We start from the raw sequence: 25,770 nt of genomic DNA on the forward strand, positions 1-25,770 counted from the left end.
TTCAGCTGGAGAAGAGGAATGCAGATAAGACTCAGGAAGCTGGAAGGTGCCAAGAGAGCAGCTATCTCCAGCCCTGGGTGACCTCTCTGCAGCCCTTGTCCTGGGCAGCTCCAAAGGACAAAGCCAGGGCCAGCTAGGCCATGCCCAGACGAGCACCACCATGGAGGTCATTCTCCTGCCTACGTGAGGCCCAGGTCCTCAGGCTAGGCCACTGCCCCCCTGCAGCTCTGCCGTGAGGAGGCCAGGTGGGATCTGCTCCCCTGTTCCTGAGAGTGGGTGGGAGTCACAGGGACTGCCCTGGGGCAGTGGTCATCAGGGGACAGATGTGGCTGGAGGATCACTACTGGCTTGCACTCCACAGAACTAAACAACCCAAGTGGAATTTCAAAATTGTCAGTTCTGATTTACACTTTTTTCTATATATCATTTAATATGCTAGAACAATAAACGCTAACATACAATGTGGCCAGCAGTTTGTTTATGTGGGGTGCCCGGGCATCTGCCTGCCCACATTCTTAACAAATGGAGATGTAAAACAGGAGGGTGAGCTGAGCTGAGGGCACCTTGGCATCGATTCCTTGATTTAGATGTAACCCTTGGAGGTGGGGCCTGGGGCAGCGCAGAGGTGTTGGTGGGTGAAGGCACTGGCCAGCCCAGGAGAAGCTGCCCACCTGTGCACAGAGGGGAGAACTTCCAAAATAAAGATGCATTTAAACCAAATGTAGATAACCTCCATGTTCTAAACCATCCCCAGCAGTGAATGCCCTGATGGAGTGGGAGGGTCTCTCCTAACCACCCCGCAAAAAGCTGGGCTGGCAGGGACAAAGAAGAAAGGAACTGCAGGGGTCCTGCATGGCAAGCAATACTGGCCAGGAAGCCGGGTCCAGCAAAACACCAGGAAGTGCCCATGTGAGAGTGGGTCTGCTCCCAAGAATGGCGTTAAGGGTGCCAAGGCTGCTGCAGGCTCCTTGTGGGACCTACTACCTGCTCCTGCCACCCCATCGCCACCACCCACTAGAGGACACCCTGTCCAGGGAGAGGGCCCTATGCAGTTTGTGGGGAAGGACCCCACCACAACACTGGCCCCTGCACCCCCTACTTCTGGCCCGGGTGGGGTGTCTTGTGGGCAGCAAGGGGGCGAGGGCCTGGACCGGTGCCCCGGGAGGGGCAGGGTGTGACCACCGTCTTTGTGACTTGGCAGGGGCCTAAGTGCCAGGGCGGGTCCGTGTGACCCCGACCTCCGCGCGGGGCCAAAGCGCGTGACCCGGGCGGGGGTCGCGGCCACTCGCGGGCCCTCCCCAGACGCATGGCCCGCGTGTTCCTGTGCCCCGGCCCCCGCCCCCGCGCTTGCTCGGACAGCAGCCGGGGACTAGAACCCCAGCCCGAGCCCAGCCTGAGCGCCACTGATTGCGACCCGGCTGAGCCCGCGCCACCCACGCCGCCCGCGCGCCGCCACCGCAGCGCCCGCCGCCCTCCGCCGCCCGCGCGCCCGCGCAGCCCCACGCCCCGGGCCGGCCGCCGCACCACTCGTCCCGGGCTCTACCGCCAGCGCCGGGGTCCTGCACAAAGCGCCGCGCAGCCCGGGCCCGTCGCCCTGGGCAACCGCAGGACTTGGGGACGCGCGGCAGGGGGCGGAGGCGCGACGCGCGCCTTGGGGCCGGTCCCGGGTGAGCAGCGGCCCCACAACGCCTGCCTGTCCCCACTTCTGACCCCACAGGCCCCCTGCTCCCCGCACTCGGAACCCGCCCTCCTCCCTCTGGAACCCCAGAACTCCCGAACCCTAACCCTCCACCTGCCCACCCCCCCTCCCGCCGGGAAGAGCTGCTCCCCTCCCCTTGGAACTCCTTAAATGTCTCCCTTCTCTGGTCCCAGGCGTGTCCCTCCAGCCTAGTTCTGTCTCCCCACCCCAGACCTGTCTCCCCCAACTCCAGACCCCCTCACACTCACACCTATCCCCCCACCCCTGACCTATCCTCCCACCCAGATCCTCGCCCCCAGACCTACCCTCTCCCAGACCTGTGCCCCCACCCGGGCCTCCTCATCCCCAGGCCTGTTCACTGAGGTCCACCTACCCTTAGACCTGTCCCTCACCTGGATCTTCCCACCCAGCCCTCCTGCTGACCTTGCTCCCTCGTGCCCCTCTCCCAGCAGGTGCCGACAGCCTGAAGGAGGAGCTGGAGGCCATCATGGAGCCAGGCCAGAAGCTGTCCTCTGCCTTGTCGGACGGAGACCGCCGAGAAGAAAATAGTCTGCACCCGCCTTTGCTTCCCAGAGTCGGGCAGCGCTCAGACGGGCTGTCCCCGCTGTCCTCAGCCTTAAGTGGGCGCGAGGCCAAGGTCACAGGTGCTCAGAGGGAGGTGTCTCGCCCAGGCCCACCAGGGGAGGCGCTGGGCAGGGTGGGGTGGGGACTCCCACTGGGCTTCCCCTGAGGTTTCCTCGCTGCCTTCCTGCGCTTCCCTTCCGTCGGACAGGGTCGTGGTTGGTAAATACCTAAAGTCCTAGGAGTAAGATCCGCACCACAGGTGGGCACCCCCTCTGCTTTGTAGGGTGCTGACAGTTCTGCAGCCTGGGTAGGAGCTGGCCACCCCACAGCCCCTCTCTGCATTTCCCGCAGCCCTGTTGGAGAGTTCCTTCCAGATCTTGGCTGGGGTCAAGTTGGGTTGTTTGTTGCTGACGTGGGAAATCCGTGTGTGTTCTGGATACCAGTTCTTTGACAGAGCTGTATCATAAATATCTGTGGGGTCACTTAAGTCACTCAGCCATTCCTTCAGTACCCAGGGCTTCTGGCTTCAGTGTGTTTACTTATCAATCTCCTATCCTTAGTGCTTTGGTGTCTTGTTTAACTGTGCCTACTCCCTTGTCCAGAGGGTACTACCCTAAGGTGTTTTTTTGTTTGTTTGTTTGTTTTTGTTTGTTTGTTTTTAAGAGAGAGAGAGAGAGAGAGAGAGAGAGAGAGAGAGAGAATTTTAATATTTATTTTTTAGTTTTCAGCGGACACATCTTTCCTTCTATGTGGTGCTGAGGATCGAACCCGGGCCGCACGCATGCCAGGCGAGCGCGCTACCGCTTGAGCCACATCCCCAGCCCTTGGTTTGTTTTTTTAAGAAGCTTTATAATTCCACTTTTCACATTTGGGTATACAACCCTTTGGGACTGAGTGGTGCACATGAAGTGAAGCAGGGGTCATCCCCCCATTTGTATATCCAAGGACTCGGCTTCCTGGGGTCAACCAGGTTGCACATTCCCCATTCTGTACAGGGATTCAGCCTCTGCCTGGCAGGTCCCCTGGGGTCATCCAGTCATGGATCCCCATCTGTTCTTTGGTCTTTCTGGCTATCCTTATTCTCAGGTGTGGGTTCCCCATTTTATCCTATTGATTTTGCTGGCCGTCCTGGCCCTGTACCACCATTCTGATTCCAGGAGATTTCTTCTTTTCTTTTTCTTTTTAAAGTTTTGAGACAGGGTCTTGCTAAGTTGTCCAGGCTGTACTCAAACTTGGATTCTCTTGCCTCATCCTCAAGAGCAGCTGGGATTATAAGCATGCACCACCACGCCTGGCTCCAGTTGCTCTATAATAAGTCTTACTATCTGGTGGTTTAAGTCCCCTGACCTTATTCTTCAAGATTGCTTAGGTTTTCTTGGACTTCTGCACTGCCATGTAAATTCTGAATCAAATTGTTAATTTACATACATACAAACTGTGCTGGGATTTTAATTATTATTACATTGAGCCTATGGATCAATTTTGGAGAATCAAAATCTTAAAAATATTGACTATTCTAACCCATCAGCATCTGACTTTCCTTTAATTCTTCTCAGCAGTGTCTATTGTTTTCATTGTGCATATACACAGGACTTCTGTTGCTAGATTTACTCCTAGATATTTGATGTTTTAGATGCTATAGATGACTTTTTTAGTTTCATTTTTCTCACCTTTTCTGAAAACACAGTTGTTTTAGTGCACTGACTTAGTAATTGGTGACCTCACTAAGTACACTTAGTAATAGATTCATTTAGATTTTCCATGTATACAGTCCTCCTCTACAAATCTTTTCAATCTTTATGACTTTTCTTTTCTTGCATTATTGCATTGGCTAGTGTTCTCAGTAAAACAGAGTAGAAATGGTATAGTGGACTTTTTAATTTTGTCCCCAACTTAAGTGGAAACTATGATGTCCTGTAGGTGGTAAAGTTTCCTTTTATTGATGGCCTAGCAGGAGATTTTAAATGAACAGATGCCATGCTTTCTTCTCCATTTGCAGTGGTGATAGTATTTTCCCCCACTGACATCCCCAACCCTTGGACTATTTATAGGATGTGTTCTGTTGATAAAAATTGGTTTAGTATTTGAAAACCCCATGTGGTTATGCTGCATTGTTTTTCTGTTGCTGGATTTGATTTACAAATTCATCGTTTAAGATTTCTGTGCTTATTTTTATGAGCGACATTGGCATACCCTATTCTTTTGCTGTAGTGTTCTCATCAGGTTTTGATATTAGATTATGGCCTCATAAAAAGAGTTGGAAAGAGTTTCCTATTTAGTGAAATGGCTTATATAAAGTTTTTCCCCCTAAATACTTGGAGAGATTGATGTGAAATACCATTAGACCGGGAGTTTTCATTTTGGGTAACACTTTTTATTTATTTTGTGGTGCTGGGGATTGAACCCAAAGGTGATTTATCACTGAGGCACATTGTAGCCTTTTTTGTTTTTTATTTTGAGGCAGGGTCTTGCTAAGATTCTGAGGCTGGCCTCAAATTTACTGTCCTCCTGCCTCAGCCTCCTGAGTCACTGGGATGGCAGGTGTGGGCCACTGTGCCCTGTTGATTTGTTTTCTTTTCTGAAACATGCATTAAAAGCTATAGATTTCCTTTTTCTTTCCACTTTAGTGGCATGGTAATGCTTGGATGTATCATATTTTCCTTATCATTTACTTCCAAGCACTTTTAAATTTCCACTTGATTTCTCCTTCTTGTTTTATTTTTAAAGTGTGCTACTTGATTTTTGAAGATTTGGGAAATTGTCTCCTCATCTTGGTGTCATCGCTTCCTGGTTTGGTTTGGCAGTTGATGGAGAATCCAGGCTTCATCTCATCAGCCCTGTGGAATGTGGTGATGGCTGGCTGGGAAACGCTCCTGGGCCCCAGGTGTCCTCTGCATGGGGGTGAGGTCCAGGTGGCTGATCACCATGTCCAGATTTCCTGTACTCTATGAATCCTTTGCTTAATCTTCCACTTACTGAAGCAGGTTGAAATATCCCAAAATAATGGTCGATTTTTCTGTCTTTTGCTTCTGTCAATTTGTTTTTATTTATTTTGAAGCTATATTATTAGGTCTATACACATTTGGGATTTTTGTACCTTCCTGACAAACTGATTTTTTTCTTTTCTTTTTTTAAGTACCCGGGATTGAACCCAGGGACTTGCACATGCTAGGTAAGCACTGAGCTACACCCTCTAACCCTTTTTTTAAAAACTTGTAGATGGACACAATGCCTTTACTTTGTTTATTTATTTTTATGTGGTGCTGAGGATTGAACCCAGTGCCTCCCACATGCTAGGCAAGTTCTGTACCACTACAGCCCTAGCTCACCCTCTAACACTTTTAACTTTTACTTTGAAACAGGGACTCATTAAGTTACTAAGGCTGGCCTCAAACTTGTGACCCTCCTGCCTCAGCTCCCTGAGTAGCTGAGCAGATTGATTTTTTTTCTTTTTTGGTGGAGTACCAGGAATTAAACCCAGGGCCACTTGACCACTGAGCCACATCCCCAGCCCTATTGTGTATTTTATTTAGAGACAGGGTCTCAGAGTTGCTTAGGGTCTCACTAAGTTGCTGAAACTGGCTCTGAACTAGCAATCCTCCTGCCTCAGCTTCCTGAGCTGCTGGGATTATAGGTGTGTGCCACCAGCCCAGCCTGATAAGTCTTTTTAATGTTATGAAATGTCTCCCTAAGTTTTTGTTAATGTTCCTAAGTGTTAATATGTATCTAGATATTTACTATGCATCTCCAAAAGTGATGTTTACTTAGGTAACCAAGTTCTTTTTCCACACTCACTCAAGTTAACAAAAGCACCTTAGTAAGACCTGATTCCCAGCAGATGTCCTTATTTCCCACTTCCTCGCCAGTGTTTGCCCTGGTCAGCATCCGCACGCTGCCTGTGGGTGCTCCTCTTAATCCCCTCTGGCCTCTGCCCTGTGCTTGCATGACCCAGACTTGCTGCACAGGAGGGCACCTGTTCTGTGGGAAGCCCTGCTTTAGGCTTTGTCTGCCAGTGGCCTCCTGGAGTGCTTGACCTGTCCCTCTGCCCAGTGAGTGTGCCCTGTGCCTAGAGGAGATGTCAGTAGCTCAATGGGGCTTTGCCAAGATGCCTCCAGGGGTGCTGTGTGCCCTGTCCTGCCCAGCATCTGGAGCCAGACAGACCCCATCGTGCCACACTGTCGCTGCTGTCCTGGACTTAACCAAAGAGCCGGCGGTGGCCAGGGTCACCCAGGCACAGAGCACAGCAGCTCTGGAGGTACCCTGGGGCCGACCTCCAGGGTGCAGGGATGGCATGCGGGAGGTAGCTAGGGGCCCTTGGTCAGTACCTGTGGGGAGCAGGCTGCAATGCTGAGCCCACAGGACTCCAGGAGGTCATCCTGAACCACTCTCTGGTGGGTGTGACCTGGTGGGGGTGTGAGGTACAACTGCCCCTGTGGCAGAGAGGGCATCTGGGGGCCTCCTGCCTCCTGCCCAGCACTGCCCAGCGGGTCGGCATTCTGGATATTTCCTGGGGCCACGCCTCCCACATGGGTGGCTGACCAGCTGAGTGAGAAGGGTCCCTCCCCAGAGGCCTCCTGCAGGCCTTCCCAGGTGAGCGCTTTCCAGGGACGGCTGGTGTGACGGAGGCGTCGGAGGCTGGTATGGTCTGTTGGTGGTGCTCTCTGCACGTCTGTGCTCACGGGCAGTCAGCACGTTGGGCTGGCCACCAGGGGCTCACGGAGCACCCTCTGGTCTTCCCACGCCCTGAGGCCACCTGGGCCTCCCACCCCTCACCCCTCCAGCAGGCCCTGGTCCTCCTGCAGGGAGGGCCCAAGACACCAGGGCCCTTGCCAGCTGTCTCCTGGGGAGGGGCTTGATCGGGAAGGGAGATTCATGCCAGGGACTTTCCTGAGTCTCCTGGGACATTCTTGCTCATGGCCTTCTCGGGCTGTGGGGAATCGGCCTCTCTGTGCTGTCTCTGCAGGAGGCGGGCTCCCTGTCCCAGCTCTCTCTGTGGGGGAACTGCTAGGCTCACTTTCAGAGCCCAGAGTGGGACAGCCCTGGGGCTGAGCGGACCCTGTCCACCTCTGGAGCAGGCTCTTCTGGTGTTCGTTGTTGCTGCCTGTGTGTGGCCTCACTTTCTTGCCAGTCCTGGCCATATCCAGGCCCCATGGACAATGTGGCCCCAGAAGGAGCAGTTCACCGGGGCTCACCCCAAGGCCAGCAGGCCTGGAGCTTTCCTACCAGGATAGTATGAAGCCTAGGATTTAGTTTCTGCAGTAGGTAGGGTGTTCTTTACATCTCCTATTTCTTAAGTCTGTTTTGGTAATTTGAATTTTCTGGGGAATGTGTTCATTTTATCTAAATTTCAGGTCTGTTGCTGTGAAGCCCAGAGTGTCTCCAGATCCCTAACCGTCCCAGGAGCTTCCTGCCTTTTATTGGGGTGGGTGGGGGAGGCACTGGGTGTTGATCTCAGGAGCTCTTGACCACTGAGCCACACCCCCAGCCCTATTTTGTAGTTTATTTAGAGACAGGGTCTCACTGAGTTGCTTAGTGCCTCGCCCTTGCTGAGGCTGGCTTTGGATTCGTGATCCTCCTGCCTCAGCCTCCCGGGCTGCTGGGATGACAGGTGTGGCCGCCATGCCTGGTGCTTCCTGTCTTCTTGTCAGGGTTCAGCCTCGTCTGTGCACTAGCCTCACTACGGCATTGTCAACTTTACTAGTCCAAACTTTGGGATTGGTTGATCTGCTTCATTATGTTTAAAATGATATCTTTCATTCACGTCTGCTTTTTATTCTTTTTCTTACAGTTTCTTCAGGTTTTATTGTGTTCTTTCCACCTGCTTGGGATACACCCTTAACTCATTGTGTTTCACTTTTATTATTTTCTGATAGATGCTTATACAACTAGAAATTCCTTAATAAGCAGAGCTGGAGACATCTCACTCAGGATTTGATATTTGGTGTCTGAATTCTGAGTTCAGATGAGCCCCGCCCGGAGCAGCTCTTAAACCTGTGCAGTGTCTGGGAGTGGGTCACATTTCTGAAGGTCATGTTCAAGTCTTTGTCCCCACTGGTCTGTTGGCCCCTAAAATCTGTGCCTGTGACCCCATGTGGCTGGGGCTGTGTTTCCAGGTGATGTTGAGACCCTCAGTCCCACTGACGCCCCTCAAGCCTTCCTGTGATCCAGCCGTCTTGCTTCATCTCTGCAGAGTGGGTTCCCAGCCCTGGTCTGTGGAAGGCCCTGGGCCTGCGCCCTGCCTCTGCTCCAGGGCAGCACTGGGAACACTGCCCTGGGTCTGTGGACTGCTTTTCCTTTCCCTAACAAAGCAGAACATTTTGATCTAGAACATTTTGATCCGATTTGTGGACCCAGCTCCTGTGGTGGATGCTCTCTGGTGCGTCTCAGAGCGTCGCCTACCCGGGTCCTAACGCTCCCTCCTGTGTTCCTGCCGTGACCTTCCTGCTCACTCACCTCGAGTCACTTTGAACGCGACTGGGCACTTGCTTTTCCCCATGGACATCTGGTTCTAGCATAGTTGTCCCCCCACCCAGCCGCTCTTTCCTTTTGTTGGAGTCGCTTGGCTGGTGGGCATGGATTGTGGGCACAGAGCACCAAGGGAGGAACATGTGGGCAGGGCTGGACTGGTGCCTCCTGGGCGCTCCTTGGGTAGCCAGGGACTGTGGGTCAGGGCGCTTGGCAGTTGGGATGGTCTGGTGGGGCAGGAGCATTTCAAGGATTCCTCAGACTCGACAAGGTGCCCAGGGCATGGGCGTGATGGCACAGTGGCGGGTGCCAGGATTCCACATGAGGGCTTGGGAGAGAGGGGCAGCAGTGGGTTGGGGACGTGGGGTCACTGGTAAGCCCAATGCTCGTGCTGCTTAGAGGGAAGACGCAGGGTGGACCACAGGGGTGGTCTGGGGAGGTGTGGACCCAGCTCACTGCCTCTGTGGAGCCCACCAGATGTGGTATCCAGGAAGGAAGTGGAGAGTTGGGGCAGCAGGGTGGAGGGCTCTGGACTCTGCAGCTTTGGGCGTGTTTGTGGGGTCAGGATCACATAATGGCCACGTGGGTTAGTTTTCTGTCATTGTGACCAAACTCCTGACAAGAATAACTTAGAGGGCAGACATTGCAGCCAGGAAGCAGAGAGAGAGAGAAAGCTGGGCACCAGACCCATTCCCTAAGGGTGGCCTGGGCAGCCCACCTCCTCAGTTGGGTCCCCCTCCCGGTTGTCCTTCAGCTGTAGATGAGTCCATCACCCTCGGATGGAGCCAGAGCCCTGGTGAGCTCACCATTGCCCACAAGTCCTATCTCTAAGCACTTGAGATTTGGAGGAAAGGATCTGGAGTCAGGCAGGGGGGTGTCTGGAGGGGAAGAGGTCACCTGAGCATGCTCTGGGCAGGAGGGCCGGCCAGGAGGGGCTGAGATGCCGCTCCTCTTCTGGCCACACATTTGAAAGATCCAGAGGATGGAGACTCCCCAAGGCCAGAGGGACCAGGGGCAGGCAGGGAGGGCACCCGGGGAGGAGGAAGGAAGTGGTGGCTGGGGAGGAGGTGGTGGGCAGAGGTGCTGAAGAGGGGAGAGGGGAGAGGCTGTGGGGCTTGGGTGCTGGAGCATGAGGTGGGTGGGCACAGGTGGGGACATGCGCTGGGAGGGTGGGCAGTGGGACACCATGGCTGAGCGCCCCGTCAGGTCGGGTGCTGTGGTGTGGAACTGGGCGCTCTGTCCTCTGTTCTGATGCTTGTCTCTCTTGCAGAATCAAAGCAAGGAGTTTCCCAAGCCTCGGCATCTTCCCCCAAACTGGACAGATACAAAATAGCAAGGCAGTTGACAGAAAAAGCCATCAGGGTAAAGATCTCTGGGACCAGGGGGGGAGACTTTCTGAAGCAGGCATCTGTTTTGGAATTTGGAGAGTGTCTGCTGGGCTTGGCGGCCCTGCTGGTGGAGACACTTCCCTGCCTGCAGAGAGGCTGGAGCCCCCTGTGGTGTGGGTGTGACCCCATGTCAGTCTGCACACTTGTCCTGACAGGAGGGCCAGGGATATCCCCCAGGGGGCCGACGTGGTGTGTGGGCGGGGCTTGGTGCCACAGGAGAGGAACTCTGGGTTCTGGGGGGAGGGCAGGAAGCCCATCTTCTCCCTCTGCAACACTCACGTGGGACCTGGGGAAATGGAGAAGGTATCTTGTCCTGTGTGTGGGAAGGCACCACATCTGACACCCCGCCAACGTGAAGCTCAGGTGACCGGGGAAGGGACTGCTGCCTGGGCGCTGGTGGTCCATGTCAACAGTCCTGGTGACATCCTGACCCTCCCTGTTGCAGGCACCTGTTGGTTAGGGTGGGACAGAGGCCTTGCCTTTGGTGCAGCAGGGGCTCTGCAGAGTTCAACTCAGCATGGCACCTTCAGTGTGCCTGGACCACCAGGACCCTGGTGACTCAGCCCCTCTTCCTGCCTCAGCCCCACTGACCCTGCGCCTGGCAGTGACTGAGTCCAGGCTGTATCTTCTACCTGGGTTCAGGGATGCCCTCACGACTGTCAGTCTGTCTTCTGTTGCTATAACAAAATACCCAAGACTGGGAACTTTATCAAGGAAAGATGTTATTTGCCTCATGTATTGGAGGCTGAAACTCCAAGCTGAGGTGGCCCTCTCTGTGCAGCCCCTGGTGAGGCCCCCTTTGGCATCACATCACCATAGATGGCATCAAGGTGGGACTGCATGCAAGAGGGAGGACTTGTGGGAAGAGAGGGAGCCAGAGCGGCGGGGGCCAGGTGATCTTTATAACAACTCACTGTGGGAGAGCTAACTTGACCCTGGAGACCTGGGGCAGCCCCCAGTGGCCTAGCCACCTCCCACCAGGCCTGCTGGTAAAGACAGTGCCTCTTGGCACCCTGCACTGGGGACCATGCCCCAAGCACATGAGCCCCTGGTCCCAGCTGTGGGTGAGCCCCCTACACAGGTGCCCCCCCCACCCAGCCGTGCGGTATTCTCCGAACAGGAGGCAGGGTCTGCCCTCTGCACAGTGTGCCTCCTTCTGCTTTGCAAACCCCCCTGTGGGGAGACAGACCCCTGGCTCTCTGTGCTTCTGTTAAGTCATGTCTGCCATCTTAGGAAAAGAAGATTTTCTCCATCTATGGACACTACCCGGTGATCCGGGCTGCTCTGCGGAAGAAGGGCTGGGTGGAGAAGAAGTTCCACTTCCTTCCCAAGGCCCTTCCCGGTGTGGAGGTCGGAGGGGAAGGGGCCGCCGGTAGAGTATCAGAGAGGCCTGTGCTTCTGTAGGGGTGCTCCGCTAGTCTGTCGCAGGGCCGAGCTGTGTGTGGGGATGCCCACTCCTGCTGGGGTCTATTCCATATCTCCACCACCTTCCCAGCTCCCCAACCCAGGCACCCATCAGGGTACTGGTCACTTCTTCACCTCACCATGTCCATGCCCAGCCCCAGTGTTCCTCCTCAGGCGCCCACCATGCCAGCTGCTCCCCAGGACCCTCTGTCCCTGTGCTGCTCTGCACAGTGTGTCTGCACTAGACAGTCCCAGGGCCTGGAGACTCAGGCCACACATCTCCCCCACCCCCCAAGTCCCAGAAGGGACCCTCCCCCACCGCCCAGGTCCTCAGACTCCATCATGCCGACTTCTGGGCTGCCTCCACTGCCCCTCCACATGGGGACATCTGGGCCTCCAGGGCCCCGGGGCCCCAACCCTGGCACTACCCCAGGTGGGTGCCATGCCACGGAGATCAGAGGTGGCTGTTCTGTCTGCTACATGACCCTGACGGTGGAGGGGCTCCACTGAGGTGCCGGCTGCACCAGCCTGTCTCTTACGCATGTTTTGTTTGCAGATAACAAATGCACTGACATCAAAGAAAACCAAGCCATAGCCCTGGAGAAGATGGAGGACATCCACAGTGTGATGGTAGGCCCACGCACTGGCCCAGGGGCACGAGCAGGGACAACAGACCCAGATCACCGCAGATGGGGACAGGGCCTTTGTGGGCCCGGGTTGTGTGGGGCAGTGGGGAGCTGGCTGTGCTGTAAGGCAGATCCTGGGACGTGGCCATGCGCCAGATAGGGTCTCCACAAACACAGCTGCCCGCAGCAGCTGCAGCACCTCGCCCCCACTCAGTGGCTCTGGAGAGGACCCTCCATGGAGAAGGTACATGTGCCTGACCGAAGTGCGGGAGGAGCTACGTGTGGTGCAAATGACCTAAGAATTCAAGTATCCAGAGTATTTATAAGAACTCACAAATCAACCATGAAAAGACAGAAAAACAGGCCAGTGTGGCTAGACACCTCAGGAACGGCCAAGGAGCACACCATTCTGAGCTCACAGCATAACTCCAGATGCACGTGGCAGCCCAGGTACTGTCCTGGTCTGCCGTGGAGGAGGTTCTGGAGGCCGGGAGTCCCGTACCACAGGCTGCACCGGGGGCCTCCACAATGGACCATCCAGGGCGGCAGACAGGGAGGGAGATGTGCTCACAGCCCAGGCTCCTGTGGGCATGGTCCCCAGGTAAGGTGGGCCACTGAGACCACACAGCCCTGCCCTGAGGCCTGAGTGTCCAGCACAGGCTTTTTCAGGGCGTGTACCACTTAGCAATGCATCTCTGTGCGGCAAAGAAAGGGAGCGGGGGCCTTAGCTCAGGCTGCTGTGACAAGGACCATGACTGGTGGCCCATCTCACAGTTCTGGAGGCTGGACGCCTGGGACCAGTGCTAGCCTCCTGGTTGGCAGGTGATGGACTCCTTGCTGGTCCTCACAAGGTGGGAAGGGTGAGAGTCTCTCCAAGGTCCTTTTATAAAGGCACTGATCCCATGTATGAGGGCTCCACCCCAGTGACCTCATTTCCTCCCAGAGTCTGCACCTAAAACTGTCACCTTGGGGGGCGAAGATGCCTGTGTGAATTGGGGAGACACAATATTCCACCTGTGGCACATGGAAGACGGGACACCTCCAGGGAGCACGGCGCCCTGGTTAGCTCTGCCCACGCTGCTTCACCCCTGGCACAGTGGTTACTGCCCCCTGCTGGGTACTTTTATGCTTCAAAGAGAATTCGTAACAGGATTTAGAAATGAGACTTCCACCCCAAAGTGAGGACCAGAACCATGGACATCTCTCTAAGGGTGGGAAAAGGTCCCACCCTGGAAAGGAGAGTGCCCCAGAGTCCAGCGAACCGGGAGTTCTGGGGCGTGGCGGCTAGCCCGGTGGGAGGAGGCCCCAGGCCCAGCAGCCAGGCCAGAGCTGGTGGAGTCCTGCTGCAGGATCCCTCACACTCACGGCCCAGCCCCGGCTGTCCAGCCCTCGGGCCATACAAGCTAGTCTGCAGAAACTGGCCCAGAAGGGGCTTCGCTTCACCAAGGCCAAGGGACAGGGGTTACCCGGGGCAGGATTTTAGAGCATGTTTTCCTCTCCTGGTGTCTCTGCTTGGTTACATTTGAGCACACTCAGGCCTCTGCTGGTCATTAGAAAACCACCTATAGCCAGGGTCGCCCCGCCGCAGCGTCGGCTCCGCCCAGACCTCGCCTCCTACCGTGGGGGAGAAGACAGCCCCCCAGGGTTCGTGGAGCATTGCGGTCACCCCAAGTCGCAGGTGGCATGTACCTGGGTCCACCACTGGGGCCTTTGGCAGCGAGTGGCCACAGTTGCGGTGGAAGGCCTGCTGGAACCGTCAGGCCACAGCCCTGTCCAGTCCTGCGTGTCTCGGCAGCGTCCCTCTGTCTAGGAGGCGGACCTGAGTGGCGGCTGTTGACAGAGGTCTCTTCTTGCCAGTCTAGGTTGGTAAAGAACGAGATGCCGTACCTTCTCTGGACCATCAAGAGGGACGTCGTGGACTACCACAGCCTGACCTATGACCAGATGCTGAACCACTACGCCAAGACCGCCTCCTTCACCACCAAGGTGGGCGGAGCGCGCGGGCCCCAGGCGCCTGCAGGTGGGCGGAGCGCGGGCAGGCCCCAGGCCTCAGGGCTGGACAGCCAGCGCCGGGTCAGTGGGCTCCTCCCCAGGATGCCCTACCTCCTGTGGCTGGTCGCTGGGCACCTGCCTGGCTGCCCACGCCCCAGGGCGCCCCTGTGTCTCTTGCCATACCACCACGTGCGGCCAGGTCCACAGAAGCCCCCTCCTCAGGGCACACTGGCCAAGCCAAGGACGGGTCCCAGGTGGACGAGCAGTCCTCACCTTGCGGGTGTGGTGCAGCCGGGCTGCCCATGCGGGTCCCTGACGTGCCGCTGTCTCTGGAGATTGGGCTGTGTGTGAACATGCGAAGCCTGCCATGGTACGTCCAGGCGAACCCCGACTCCTTCTTCCCGCGCTGCTACAGCCTCTGCACTGAGAGCGAAAAGCAGGAGTTCCTGGGTAAGTGACGGGCCACCTCCTGGGGCCTACCGTCCCACCGGCCTAGGGCCAGGACCGCTAAGGAAGGACCACCATGCACTCAGGGAGAACCAATCCAGAGACTTCCACTGGCCATGCTGGGAGCATGGGAGGGAGGAGGTGACAGAGGCTGCAGAGCTGGGTGTTGGTTGATGGGCTCTGAGCTGCTCTGCCTGCTGGTCACTGACCTGGACTAAGTGACCACTGTGCTGCTCAGAGCCAGAACACAGGACCCACCACTGTGTTCTGCATCTGTACTGGGGGGTGCAGACAAGACCCCTGGGCAGGAGGGCTCAGCCACCTGAGGGTCCAGGGGGTCCAGGATGGGGAGAGTGGTTGGGAGACCCCAGAGCATCCTGGAGCTGTAGCAGAAGAGCTTCTAGAAAGATCCCTCTGGCCCTGTGCTGAGACGGGTGGAGATGGGGGTGGGGCTGAAGACAGGACCAGAGAAAGCACAGGGAGGGAAGAGCAGGAGGGGGGTGGACAGGGCAGCTGGGGGCAGAAGTGAGGCCCTGCAGGGCTTAGGTGCTGGCTGAGAGTAATAGGGAGCCTTGCCTTGCCCACTGCATCCCCATCCCCAGTCCTGGACGTGGGGAGCAGCTGAGGCCTCCATTTCCTTCCAGAGGACTTCCGGCGCACGGTGGCTTCTAGCATCCTCAAGTGGGTGGTCAGCCACCAGAACTACAACAGAAACAGGTCCAGGAGGCGGGAGGAGGCCAGGCAAAGCGACACTGGCCCCAGGAAAGGTAAGGGCTGGTGGGTGGCACCGTGGTTCTAGGGTCTGAGCAGTCCTGTCCCCCGGCGCCCGTGATTCTCACTGGTTGGCCTTCCTGCCTTTACTGGGGGCCTGGGAGGTCATGACCCTCATCCCACAGTGGCACCAGAGCTCACAGTGCCAAGGGTGCTGACTCAGGAGAGGACCACACTCTCCCGCTCCCTGTGGCCTACGGACATAAGTGGGTCACTCTGGAAAATTTGTTTCAGCAAATTTTAGCTTCACAGCAAAATTGTGCAGAAGGCAGAGGAGTCTCCTATACCCTGCCCACCACCGCCACCCCCGAGAGTGGTGCATTTGTTACAGTCAAAGGCTAAATGTTGGCGTTTTAATGCGTGTATTTGAGCAAACTGATTTGTGAATGTGGCAGTCCCGGGCCACAAGTGGTTCCAGGGGCTCCCAGTTCAGCGGAAGGCGAACGGGAGGGCCGTTATGGGGTAGGTGTGGAAGCAGTTGGAGCTGCTGCCTCATTCGCCTGTCCAGGTGGGATGTTGAAGATGTGTGACCAACGTTCCCTTGGCCACCTGTGGCTGGCTCAGCTGGCCCCTGGGGCCTTGGTCCCTTTGCTGTTCCATAAAGGTGGTATAGCTGGAGTCCCAGGACCATATTTTCTGCAGACTGACTTTATTTGCTTGTCCATAGCCCTTTGAGGTCCTGTCCACCATGGGTTGATGGCTGTTCCCTGCAGGGCTGAATAACCTGGCACTCTGGCTTGTTTATCCGCTCGCCCCAAGGGCATGGTGTGATAAAGCTGCAGTGAAGCTCCGTGGGTGGGTCTTGTGGGTGTAAGTCTTCCACTCATTTGGGTGAATACCAAGGAGCGCAAGGAGCGCGATTGCTAGGCACTGTGGCAGGAATGTGTTGAGTTCCATGAGAAATCGCCCACTGTGTCCCTGGTGGTGGCACCTTGCCTTCCCACCAGCCTGCGCTCACAGATGTGCTGCATGTCCTTGGTGCTGCAGAGTGGTCACAGCATCACCCGCTGTTAACTTCAGCTCCCCAGCAACAGGATGTGGAACATCCTGTCCTGCGCTGCTGGCCGTCTCTGCATCTGCGTCTGGCAGATCCCCTGTCCCATCTTAAATCTGGCTGTTGTCTGCTTGCTGTTTCAAGAGTTCTTTGCTGAATTGGATCATTCCGTTACCAAACTGGGAGGTGTTTTCTCCCAGGTGGCCACTTGTCTTCCCCTCTTCTTGACAGGGCCTCTCACAGAGCAGATACATCTGCTTTTAATGAGTTCTGACCTCCCAGTGATTTCTTTCATGGATGGCACCTTTGGCCCCCCATGAAAAGGCGCTGAGACCCCAAGTCGTGTGGATTTTGTTTCTTCTCCTGGGAGTTCTGTAGTTTTCCACTTTACATGGGGCCTGAAACCCTTTGGAGTTACTTTGAGGGAAGATGTGCATTCTGTGCCTGGATGTGGTTCTGTTTGCCTCTGCATTTGGACACCCAGCTGCTCCACACCCTTGGTTGAAAGACTGTCTTTGCCCATTGTTACATCTGCTCCTTGGTGGAGAGGGTGACATCTGTGTGGGCCTGTTCTGGACTCTATTCTGTCTGCGGATCTCTATGTATTCTGTCCCCAGGACCATGCCGTCTTGACCATAGCGGGCACAGAAGTTGCTAAGTCAGCTAGAGTGAGTCAGGTTAGTTTTTCCCCTTCGATTTGGAGTTGAAGCAGATTCTGGTCTTGGGCCTCTCGGTATAACTTTAGAATCAGTTTGTCAATATTCACAAAATAACTTGATGTGATTTCGGTTGGGACTATGTATAGACCAAACTCTGAAGAACTGACATTAAGATAATATTGAGTCTTTTCTACTCATGCACACAACATAACTCTTCATTTATTTAGTTCTTTGAGATCATTCATCACAGTTTTGTGGGGTTTTCCTTACACAGATCTTACACATATGTTGTTATTCTTATTTATACATAAATATTTCAATTTTGGGGGTGCTAATATAAATGCTATTTTGTTTTTAATTTCAAATTTCAATTGTTCATTGTTGTTATATAATAAAGTTATTTCCTCCAGGAGTGTGTGTGTCTGTTTTGGATTTTCTACATAGACAATAATGCCATCTGGAATAAAGACAGTTTTATTTCTTCTTTTCCAATCTGTATACTTTTTATTTCCTTGTCTTATTGCATTATCTAGCATTTCCAACACAGTGTTGAAAATCAGTCGTGAGAGAGGATGCCCTGGCCTTGTTCTGATCCCTGCAAGATAGCTGCTGATTCTCACCATTAAGTATGATGCTAGTTGTGCATCTGTGGTGGATATTCTTTTCACATTGAAGAAGTTTTCTTCCTGAGGGTTTTTATCACGAGTGGGTGTTGGATTTGTCAAATTATTTTCCTGCATCTGATCTTTAGCTTTTTTTTTTTTTTTTTTTGGTACCAGGGATTGTACTAAGGGGTGCTTACACTGAGCCACATCCTCAACTCTTTTTAGTATTTTGAGACAGTTTCACAGGTGCTAAGGCTGGCTTTGAACTTGTGATCCTCTGCCTCAGCCTCCCAAACTGATGGGATTACAGGCATGCAGCACCATGTCCAGCTTCTTTAGTCTTTTGATGTGATCTGTTAAGTGAGATATTTAAGTTATTTAATATGTAGTCAGATGTGACACACAGAGAGACATTCAGAATGGAATAGCAAAAAGACTAGACTCATGACAGACCCAGAAGGAAGAGTCAGTCTGCCTTACAGGTCAGGAGGAGGGTTTCCACACAGAATGTGGGTGCTCAACCAGTGTGTGGAGAGCAAGAGCTGGGACATCCAGGGAAAAGCCTCCACTGGGGTCCACAGCCCCACCTAAGTGAGTTTTGCTCCTGTGGACTTCCTCTCTGTGTCCACCTGCTGTGCCCCTGCCTCCAGCAGGTCAGACTCGGGCTTGTCCGTCTGTCTCTCCAGCTTGGAGACGGTGTTTTTGCCTCACTTTTCCGATAGATCAGGGAAGAGCTGTTAGTTTTTCATGTGCTCGGCTTTTTCCCGTGAGAATGGAGTGTGACTTTCGTGCATAAATAAAATAAAGGTCTGGTGTCCATCTACTAAAAACAAATTAAAAAAAAAAGGAGGAAATCTGAGTGCCCGCGGTCATCTCTGCAGAAGTGTTGCTGGGAAGTCTGTGCCACATCACAGCTGCCCCTGCAAGTGAGTCCTGAGTCCCCTGTTGCTGCAGGCTCGCCCCAGGGCCAGGGGGGCCATGGTTGTTTTCAGTCAGTACCCACATCCCTGATGCGCCCAAGACTTGCTTTCACTCTGCACTTCCTGAGATTGAACAGTGGTCCTGAGGCCTGGGGTTCAGAAGGATGTGGTGCTGTGTGATGGACAGGTTCAGGGGCCTCAGGGACGTCTGTGCCTGTGCTCTGAGAAGCCGGTAGTGCTGGGGAACACCTACAGTAGCCCAATGTGGTCATATCAGAGTTTTTGAAAAAGTTTTCCAGTAGCATCTCCTTGCTGGCAGGAGAACTGTCTGGTCCTCAGAGGGGAAGGGGTGCACACCGAGCAGAGGAGGACGGTCCAGTGCGGGGAGAGGTCCCCTGCCCAGAAGGAGGTATCACCCTATGGTGGCTGTGCAGAGGACCTCTGTGGCTGAGTGATGGCCTTTGTCCCCTTGGCATGGGACACACCAGCACCTGTGCTTGGGTTTCAGATCCTGAGGATGCAGATGAGAAGTTCAGGAGCCTCTCGGGGCAGCTTGTGGACACAGCCTGCAAGGTGTGCCAGGCCTACCTGGGGCAGCTGGAGCACGAGGACATCGACGTGTCCGAGAGCAGCAAAGAGGAGCTCTCCGAGGATGAGTGGAACGACCTGATCCAGCAGTACTACTCCCTTGTCCAGTAAGACATGCCTCCCATGGCCCTGAGTGCGGAGGCGCGATGTGGGCACTTGCACTGGCCTCCGTTCCCCTGGGGATATCAGGAGCTTCCTGGGGCCAGCAGCCTTTAGTGCTGGGCTCCTGTCTGGGCATCGGGTACCTGCCTGGGCATCTGGACACCTGCCTGGATGTCTGGTGCTTGTCCAGGTGCCGGGCTCCTGCCTGAGCAGTGGGACTTCAGCCCGTGCTGGGCTGTGTGTCAGGGCTCCTGCCTGGGTGTTGGGGCTCCTGTCTGTGTGTCAGGGTTCCTGTCTGTGTGTCGGGGCTCCTGTCTGTGTGTCGGGGCTCCTGTCTGTGTGTCGGGGCTCCTGTCTGTATGTCGGGGCTCCTTTCTGGCTGTCGGGCTCCTGCCTGGGTGTCGGGGCTCCTTTCTGGCTGTCAGGCTCCTGTCTGTGTGTCGGGGCTCCTGTCTGTGTGTCGGGGCTCCTGTCTGTGTGTTGGGCTCCTGTCTGGCTGTTGGGCTCCTGTCTGTGTGTCAGGGCTCCTGCCTGGGTGTCGGGGCTCCTTTCTGGCTGTCAGGCTCCTGTCTGTGTGTCGGGGCTCCTGTCTGTGTGTCGGCGCTCCTGTCTGTGTGTTGGGGCTCCTGTCTGTGTGTCGGGGCTCCTGTCTGGGTGTCGGGGCTCCTTTCTGGCTGTTGGGCTCCTGTCTGGGTGTCAGGGCTCCTTTCTGGCTGTTGGGCTCCTGTCTGGGTGTCGGGGCTCCTGTCTGTGTGTCGGGGCTCCTGTCTGGGTGTTGGGGCTCCTGCCTGGGTGTTGGGTGTTGGGGCTCCTGCCTGGGTGTTGGGTGTTGGGGCTCCTGCCTGGGTGTTGGGCGCCTCTCTGGGTGCTGGGCTGCCCAGGTCTTCTGCTGCCTGTCCCCCCAGTCCCCTGCTGGCTGTGGACAGGAAGACACCCTCGGGTGTCTCTGGGTACCACCTTTATGTGTAGCCTCACTTGATCCCACAGCAGCCTGGCAGGTCTGAGCAGCTGCACCTGGCTGGCTCTGGGTAGTAGGTGAGAGACTGTCTGCAGGGCTGCTCAGGCCTGGGCTGTCCAGGATGCTCACTATCCCTACTGCTGCAGCCCTATTCACCGCCCCCGGGGGGCCAAGTCCTTCCCAGCCACCATGGGGGAGAAGAGAGGGGCGGAGGCGGCCCAGGCCCCTTGGGGCAAAGGAGGGAGACAAGCCCCCATTCAGGAGGGTCTGCTGGGCCTCCATGCCATCCCAGGGCAGTTTGGTCCCTGTCCCTTCTTTCCTTCCTCCTTCCTGTCCTGCTGAGGCACAAAGTGGGCCCTGTCACTGGTGTAGTGTGCAGCGTGGGTGCAGGTGATAGGGGTGGTGAACCTGGCAGCCACACGCTGTCAGGAGGGGACCAAGCTAGCCCCTCGGCCTGGCCACCCGGGAGGAGGCTCACCTCTGCTTCCTACCGGCCGGGGGCGAGAGGACAAGGGCCGGGCGGGCGGGTGGGGAGTGGACACGGCACTGCTGCTCTCTGGCCCCTGGGTACTCCGAAGGTACTGGCACTCCTCTGAGGACCTGATGGTGTCCCCTCCTTCTCCCTGAGATGCCGAGGGGACCTTAGAGTTGCCAGCCACATTTGGAGACTTCCGTGTCTCTCTTGACCCTGTGGCCGCTGGCTCGGATGCAGTGAGGTGGCCTTCTCTTCTGTGATCACGGGAAATCTATCTTCTGTCGTAAAGAAATACCCTCTTAGCCTCTTCTGAGTGATTCTTCCCTTACTTTCCACTTTTTCTGATAAAGTACAGCGATGTTGGCCTTCTGTTTACTCTGTGTGTGTATGTGTGTGTGTGTGTGTGTGTGTGTGTGAGTGTGTGTGTGCGTGTGGCTACGGAGTGGAGCCAGGGCCTGGGGCTTGCTAGGCCCTCTCCACTGAGCTGCCCTGCCCTCCACACCAGCATTCTTTAGTTTGCAAGGTATGGATCTTTTTTGTTGTTGTTGTTCCAACCTTTTGCTTTTTATCTACTGGTACCTTTATATTCAAAGTGTGTCACAGTGTCACTGTCATCCCAGAGACTTGGGAGGCTGTTGTGTCTTCCACTGGCCTGTCTGAGGTCTCCTGGTTCCATCTGGGCCCATGTGCTGAAGCCTGGGTGTCTTCCACTGGCCTGTCTGAGGTCTCCTGGTTCCGTCTGGACCCTGTGGCACGCCCGTCCCTGCTGGTGGTCTGCCTGGCTCTGGCACCAGGTCTGGGTTCCCTCTTGCCGCTGGTCCTCGTCCCCACTCACATTCTGCTCTCTTTTCCTGCTCCTTGGTTCTTCCTGCCCGCCAGACCTCATGCAGGAAGGAAATGGGGACTGCTGTGTGACGTCTCCTGGGGCCACACCCTGTGGTGGTGAAGCCATGGCGAGGGGCCCAGGTCCTCAGTCAGTCAGTGCTTCTGAGCTGCATCCGCAGGTCCAGCTGACAGCTGTGGGTGGCCGTGGGCCAGCTCTGGGTCAGGTGTCTGGGGGATGCGAGAAGCCTGCCGCAGGCCCGGCCCAGAGACAGCCTCCTGAGCCCCACAGCCGGGCGGCCTCACTGTTTCTGTGCAGATGACCCAGGTTCCACTGAGGGAGGACAGCTGGGAAACGCTGTGCGTCCAGCCCCCCTGGCAAGTCCCAGTGACAGTTCACGTGGCCACGTGGCTTCTCCTCCCTCAGTGAAGCCCTCCCCAGGAGCCTGCAGCCAGGGAAGAAAATGACCACCTGCCTTCGGAGGAAAGGCACCCTGAGCCCCTCACTCCTGCAATCCACCCTGCTTCCACAGTGCCGTGTGGATCAGCACAGCAGGTCCTCTTCAGGTTGTCAAGGGGCACATGGCCGCTGTGCCCACCTAGGCCACCTGGTGAGGAAGCCCTGAGGGCTCTGTGCCTCAGCCTGTGGCACGCCCGTCCCTGCTGGTGGTCTGCCCGGTTGCTGTGCCTCCCTCCCTTGCCACTGCCCACGGCACTCGCCCTGCTCCCCTCACAGCCCCGGCTCCCTGAGGCGCCCGCCCTGGTCTACTGGTTCTGGGCTCCAAGCTGCCCAGGGCTATTCTCCGTGGCTTTGCAGGGTCAGTCCTACTGGGTTTTCTGCGATTTGGCCCTTCCCAGAGCAGCTCCTGACTCCTGTGGTCCCTCAGCTGCGTCTGAAGAGCTGCTTTTGATATTCCTTCCAGGGATGATCTGCGGGTGGGACCCTCCGGTGGGACCCTCCTGGTTTCGCTTCTTTCTCAGCCTGTTTCCTTCAGTTTTGAAGGACGCCTTCTCTGGAGCGAAGTCCTCCATCTGCAGAGTTCTTGGTTTGCTCGGCTGTGCCTTGCGGCCATGGCTGCCCCACCCTTCAGCACTCTTCTGTCCGGGAGGCCAGGTGCTTTCTCCTGCTGCTCCGAGGTTCTGGCTTTGGTTTCAGTGGCTTGGGCGGCGGTCCTGGGAGTCCTTGTCTTCCTGCTCATCCTGTGGGGGCCTTGTCCCGCGGCTCTGGGGAACCGCTGGCTAACTGCAGGTGCAGTGTACGGCTGGCTGCCTCCCCCTGGCCGCTGTGCCCTGCCCTGTGCCAGGCCCTTCTGGTCCACTCTGGATACTAGCCTGAGTCCTCCCTTCAGCCAAACACAGCTGTGCAGGGCGGCTCCTGCATAGTCACAGCTCACGCCATCACAGGAAGACCTGGCCCTGCTGGCCCTTCCAGAATGTTCTGTCCTCAGTGGGCGTGTTCCCCATGCTCCTACCAAGGAGGTCGGTCTCTGCTGCTTCTCCTCACAGGCTCTTCAGAGCCCGAGTGCGTCTCCTGCCCATTCTTCAGGTGGTTTGTGGGATGCACTCAGAATCCTGGTATGGGGGGTGTGGCCAGAAAATGCTCCGCTCTTGGAGTCCAGTCTACCTGCATTTCTCTTTGGGAGAACACTTTGGAAGTCACTGCAGAGAGCCTCGCTGCTTCTGGGCCCCCATTCTGCCTCTGTGTGCTGGCCCGCCACCTCCAGCTAACTTGTGCTTGTGGCTCAGGACCCCAGACATACCACCGCGTGGATGGTGAGGTGCCTTGTCATCAGTGGCCCCAGGGCCCTGTCACAAGCCCAGGACCACGTCAGAGTTGCACAGAGGCACTATAGACAGACTTTCCAAGGGAATGGTCTGGCCGGCTCTCCGGGAGTCCACATACACCTTGGTGATCATATGTCCACTTCTTCCATTTCAGCCTAAGTTTAAAAATATACTTATTGAGTTATAATTTGAACATAGGTTCTTGATTTTTAACATCTTACCAGTTTCCAAGCACATAAGAATCATGGAGCCCTTTGAATATATTCACATCGGTGAGTCCATGTTAAAATGCAAGCTGTGTGTAAGTAACGTGTTGGCTCGTCTTTATATAGCCTACAAACATATGCGTGTTATACAACACGGGAGTAATTCAGATTAGAAATGAAGAAACAAAATCACCCCGTTCCGCTAAATGCAGCAAGTACCCTGAAGACAAAGACTCCCAGAGTAATCCTTTAGAAAAACCCCAAAGACTCAACTAGGTTCATGGAGACCCCTTTTACATGTGACTGCGGGACACTCAGAATGAAACCAAGAGAAGACGCTCGGGGAAGCAGCAGCAAGGAGGCTGGTCAGAGCCAGAAGTGAAGCCTGATGGTCAAAGCGCCCACCAGGCAGGTGCAGGGACCATGCCCAACGTGAACGCCATGGAGGCATGGGCTCTGGAGAAAGGGCTAAGCCAGACAGCAACCTCAGAAGACAGGTGTGAAAGCTGCACATTTGGAAACCCAGAAACCCATTTAAAAGTGACTCATGGCAGCCAGGTGTGATCCCAGCGGCCAGGAGGCTGGGGCAGAAGAATGCAGAGCAAGGCCAGCCTTGGAGACTGGTGAGCCCTGAGTCAGAACAAAATGAAATTACAAGGGCTGGGAATGTGGCTCAGTGGTAGAGCACCCCTGGGTTCACCCCCGTACCAAAAAAGGAAAAAAAGTGACCAGCAAATTCTGTCACCTTTGCAGAAGAGATAAAGTGATGATTTCAACACACACAAAAATGATACAATTTTATCCCTGTCCATGTTCAAGTTTTCAGCAAACCAGGAAGAGAAAAGCTTGTGGATGGGTGGTTTGTAACAATCCCACAGCTGATGCTTCTTAGTGGGATACACTGAAGTGTGGTCCTGAAATCAGAATGGTCCGCAGATGCTCACAGCAGTCCTCTGATCAGCAGGCTGGCGTGTCCAGCAGTTGGGAGACAAAGAGCACAGGTGGAGAAGCTCGTTATTTGTAGATGGTGTGATGGTGCACATAGAAAATTTTAAGAAATTTAAAAATATTAGAATTAAGTGAATTTAACAAGGTCTCTGGACTCAAGATTAATACAAAGTCATTCTATTTCCATGTGCTAGCAGAGATGGTAAGACTAACATTTAAAATCACAGTATACAATAAAAAGCAACAACAGAGATCTAGAAATAAATGTAGCAAAACTCAAGTCCCTAAACTGAAAGTAATAAGCTCAGAGGTGTCAGGTGCCTAATATACATGTATGAGCGTGTAAAAATGTGCTCACAAATCAGGAGACTTACTGGTGTGGTTTGTTCCTCCAGACCAACCCAAAGGTCAACAGAATCCCAACTGAAATCTGGGCAGGGATTTCTTTGGAGGCAAGAGAAATTAAAGTGACTCTAAAATTTATACAGCAATATAATAATAATTTAAGACAAGAAAGGCTCGATCAAGAAAAACAAAATCAGAGGATTTCATGCTCCAATTTCAAGACAAAGTCTGTAGTAATAAGGTATATTGGGATAGAATAGAAGATCCATCCAGCGTGGCAGGACGGAGACCCCAGGAACTCATTCAATCGGCCATTTAACCTGAGGCCAGGCCCCTCAGTGGACAGTGCTGGGGCCACGGGCAGCACGTGGAATTCTGCTTCACAGACACACAAAGAGGAACTTGAGACAGGATGTGAGAGAGTTAAGAAACCAACACTGGGGTGACCTCCAGCCCCCAAGGGAAGATTTCCACAGTCCACCAGGATGAGAAGACCCATGCCGTGCGTGCTGTGGGTGTTACGAGCCGTTCGTTTCTCAGAAAGCGCTGCCTTGGGGTTCGCTACGCGGCATCCCCGGAGCTCATGAGGCAAGGCAAGAAGGTTCAGAGGTGAAGTGACTGGGTTATGAGAGCCGTCACCTGGTCAGTGGGTTCACCCACCGGAGGGGTCAGCTGGTGGTGACTGCTGGCAGTGGGGGTGGCCTGTGGGGTTTACACTCTCTGCTTCCTGGTGCCGTGCCCTGAGCTGCTCTCCTCCTCCGTGCCCATGAGGTGCTACCTCATCTGGGCCCAGAGCTGTGGTGTCAGCTGCCCCAGGACTGAACCTCTAAACCATGAGCCCCCACATAAGCTTTCCCTCCTCTCGTTCTTGTCGGGTCTCTTGGTCGCAGTGGTGACCAGCCGACTGGAGCGCACTATGGGCTGAATGGAAAGGCGAGCCAGGCAGTGTCCTGGAGGACCGTGACAGCCCGCGGGTCCGGTGAGGCCTCCCCTAGTCACTCTGAGGA

At 55.2% G+C, this 25,770-nt stretch overlaps 1 protein-coding gene across 1 annotated transcript in view; it reads left to right on the forward strand.

The window, feature by feature from the left end:
* The first annotated feature begins 2,177 nt into the window (after positions 1 to 2,177).
* The window catches only part of Ttll8 (tubulin tyrosine ligase like 8), a 40,490-nt gene continuing 16,897 nt past the window's right edge, over positions 2,178 to 25,770 (forward strand). The window contains exons 1-8 of the mRNA XM_026413596.2: positions 2,178 to 2,247; positions 9,999 to 10,090; positions 11,350 to 11,488; positions 12,077 to 12,150; positions 14,004 to 14,132; positions 14,474 to 14,588; positions 15,230 to 15,352; positions 19,043 to 19,229. Coding sequence (XP_026269381.2) covers positions 2,187 to 2,247; positions 9,999 to 10,090; positions 11,350 to 11,488; positions 12,077 to 12,150; positions 14,004 to 14,132; positions 14,474 to 14,588; positions 15,230 to 15,352; positions 19,043 to 19,229 — 920 coding nt within the window. The 5' untranslated portion in view covers positions 2,178 to 2,186. The remainder of the gene's footprint in view (positions 2,248 to 9,998; positions 10,091 to 11,349; positions 11,489 to 12,076; positions 12,151 to 14,003; positions 14,133 to 14,473; positions 14,589 to 15,229; positions 15,353 to 19,042; positions 19,230 to 25,770) is intronic.

This window comes from Urocitellus parryii, chromosome 5, assembly GCF_045843805.1.
Source record: "Urocitellus parryii isolate mUroPar1 chromosome 5, mUroPar1.hap1, whole genome shotgun sequence".
In the NCBI taxonomy this organism is placed as follows: Eukaryota; Metazoa; Chordata; class Mammalia; order Rodentia; family Sciuridae; genus Urocitellus; species Urocitellus parryii.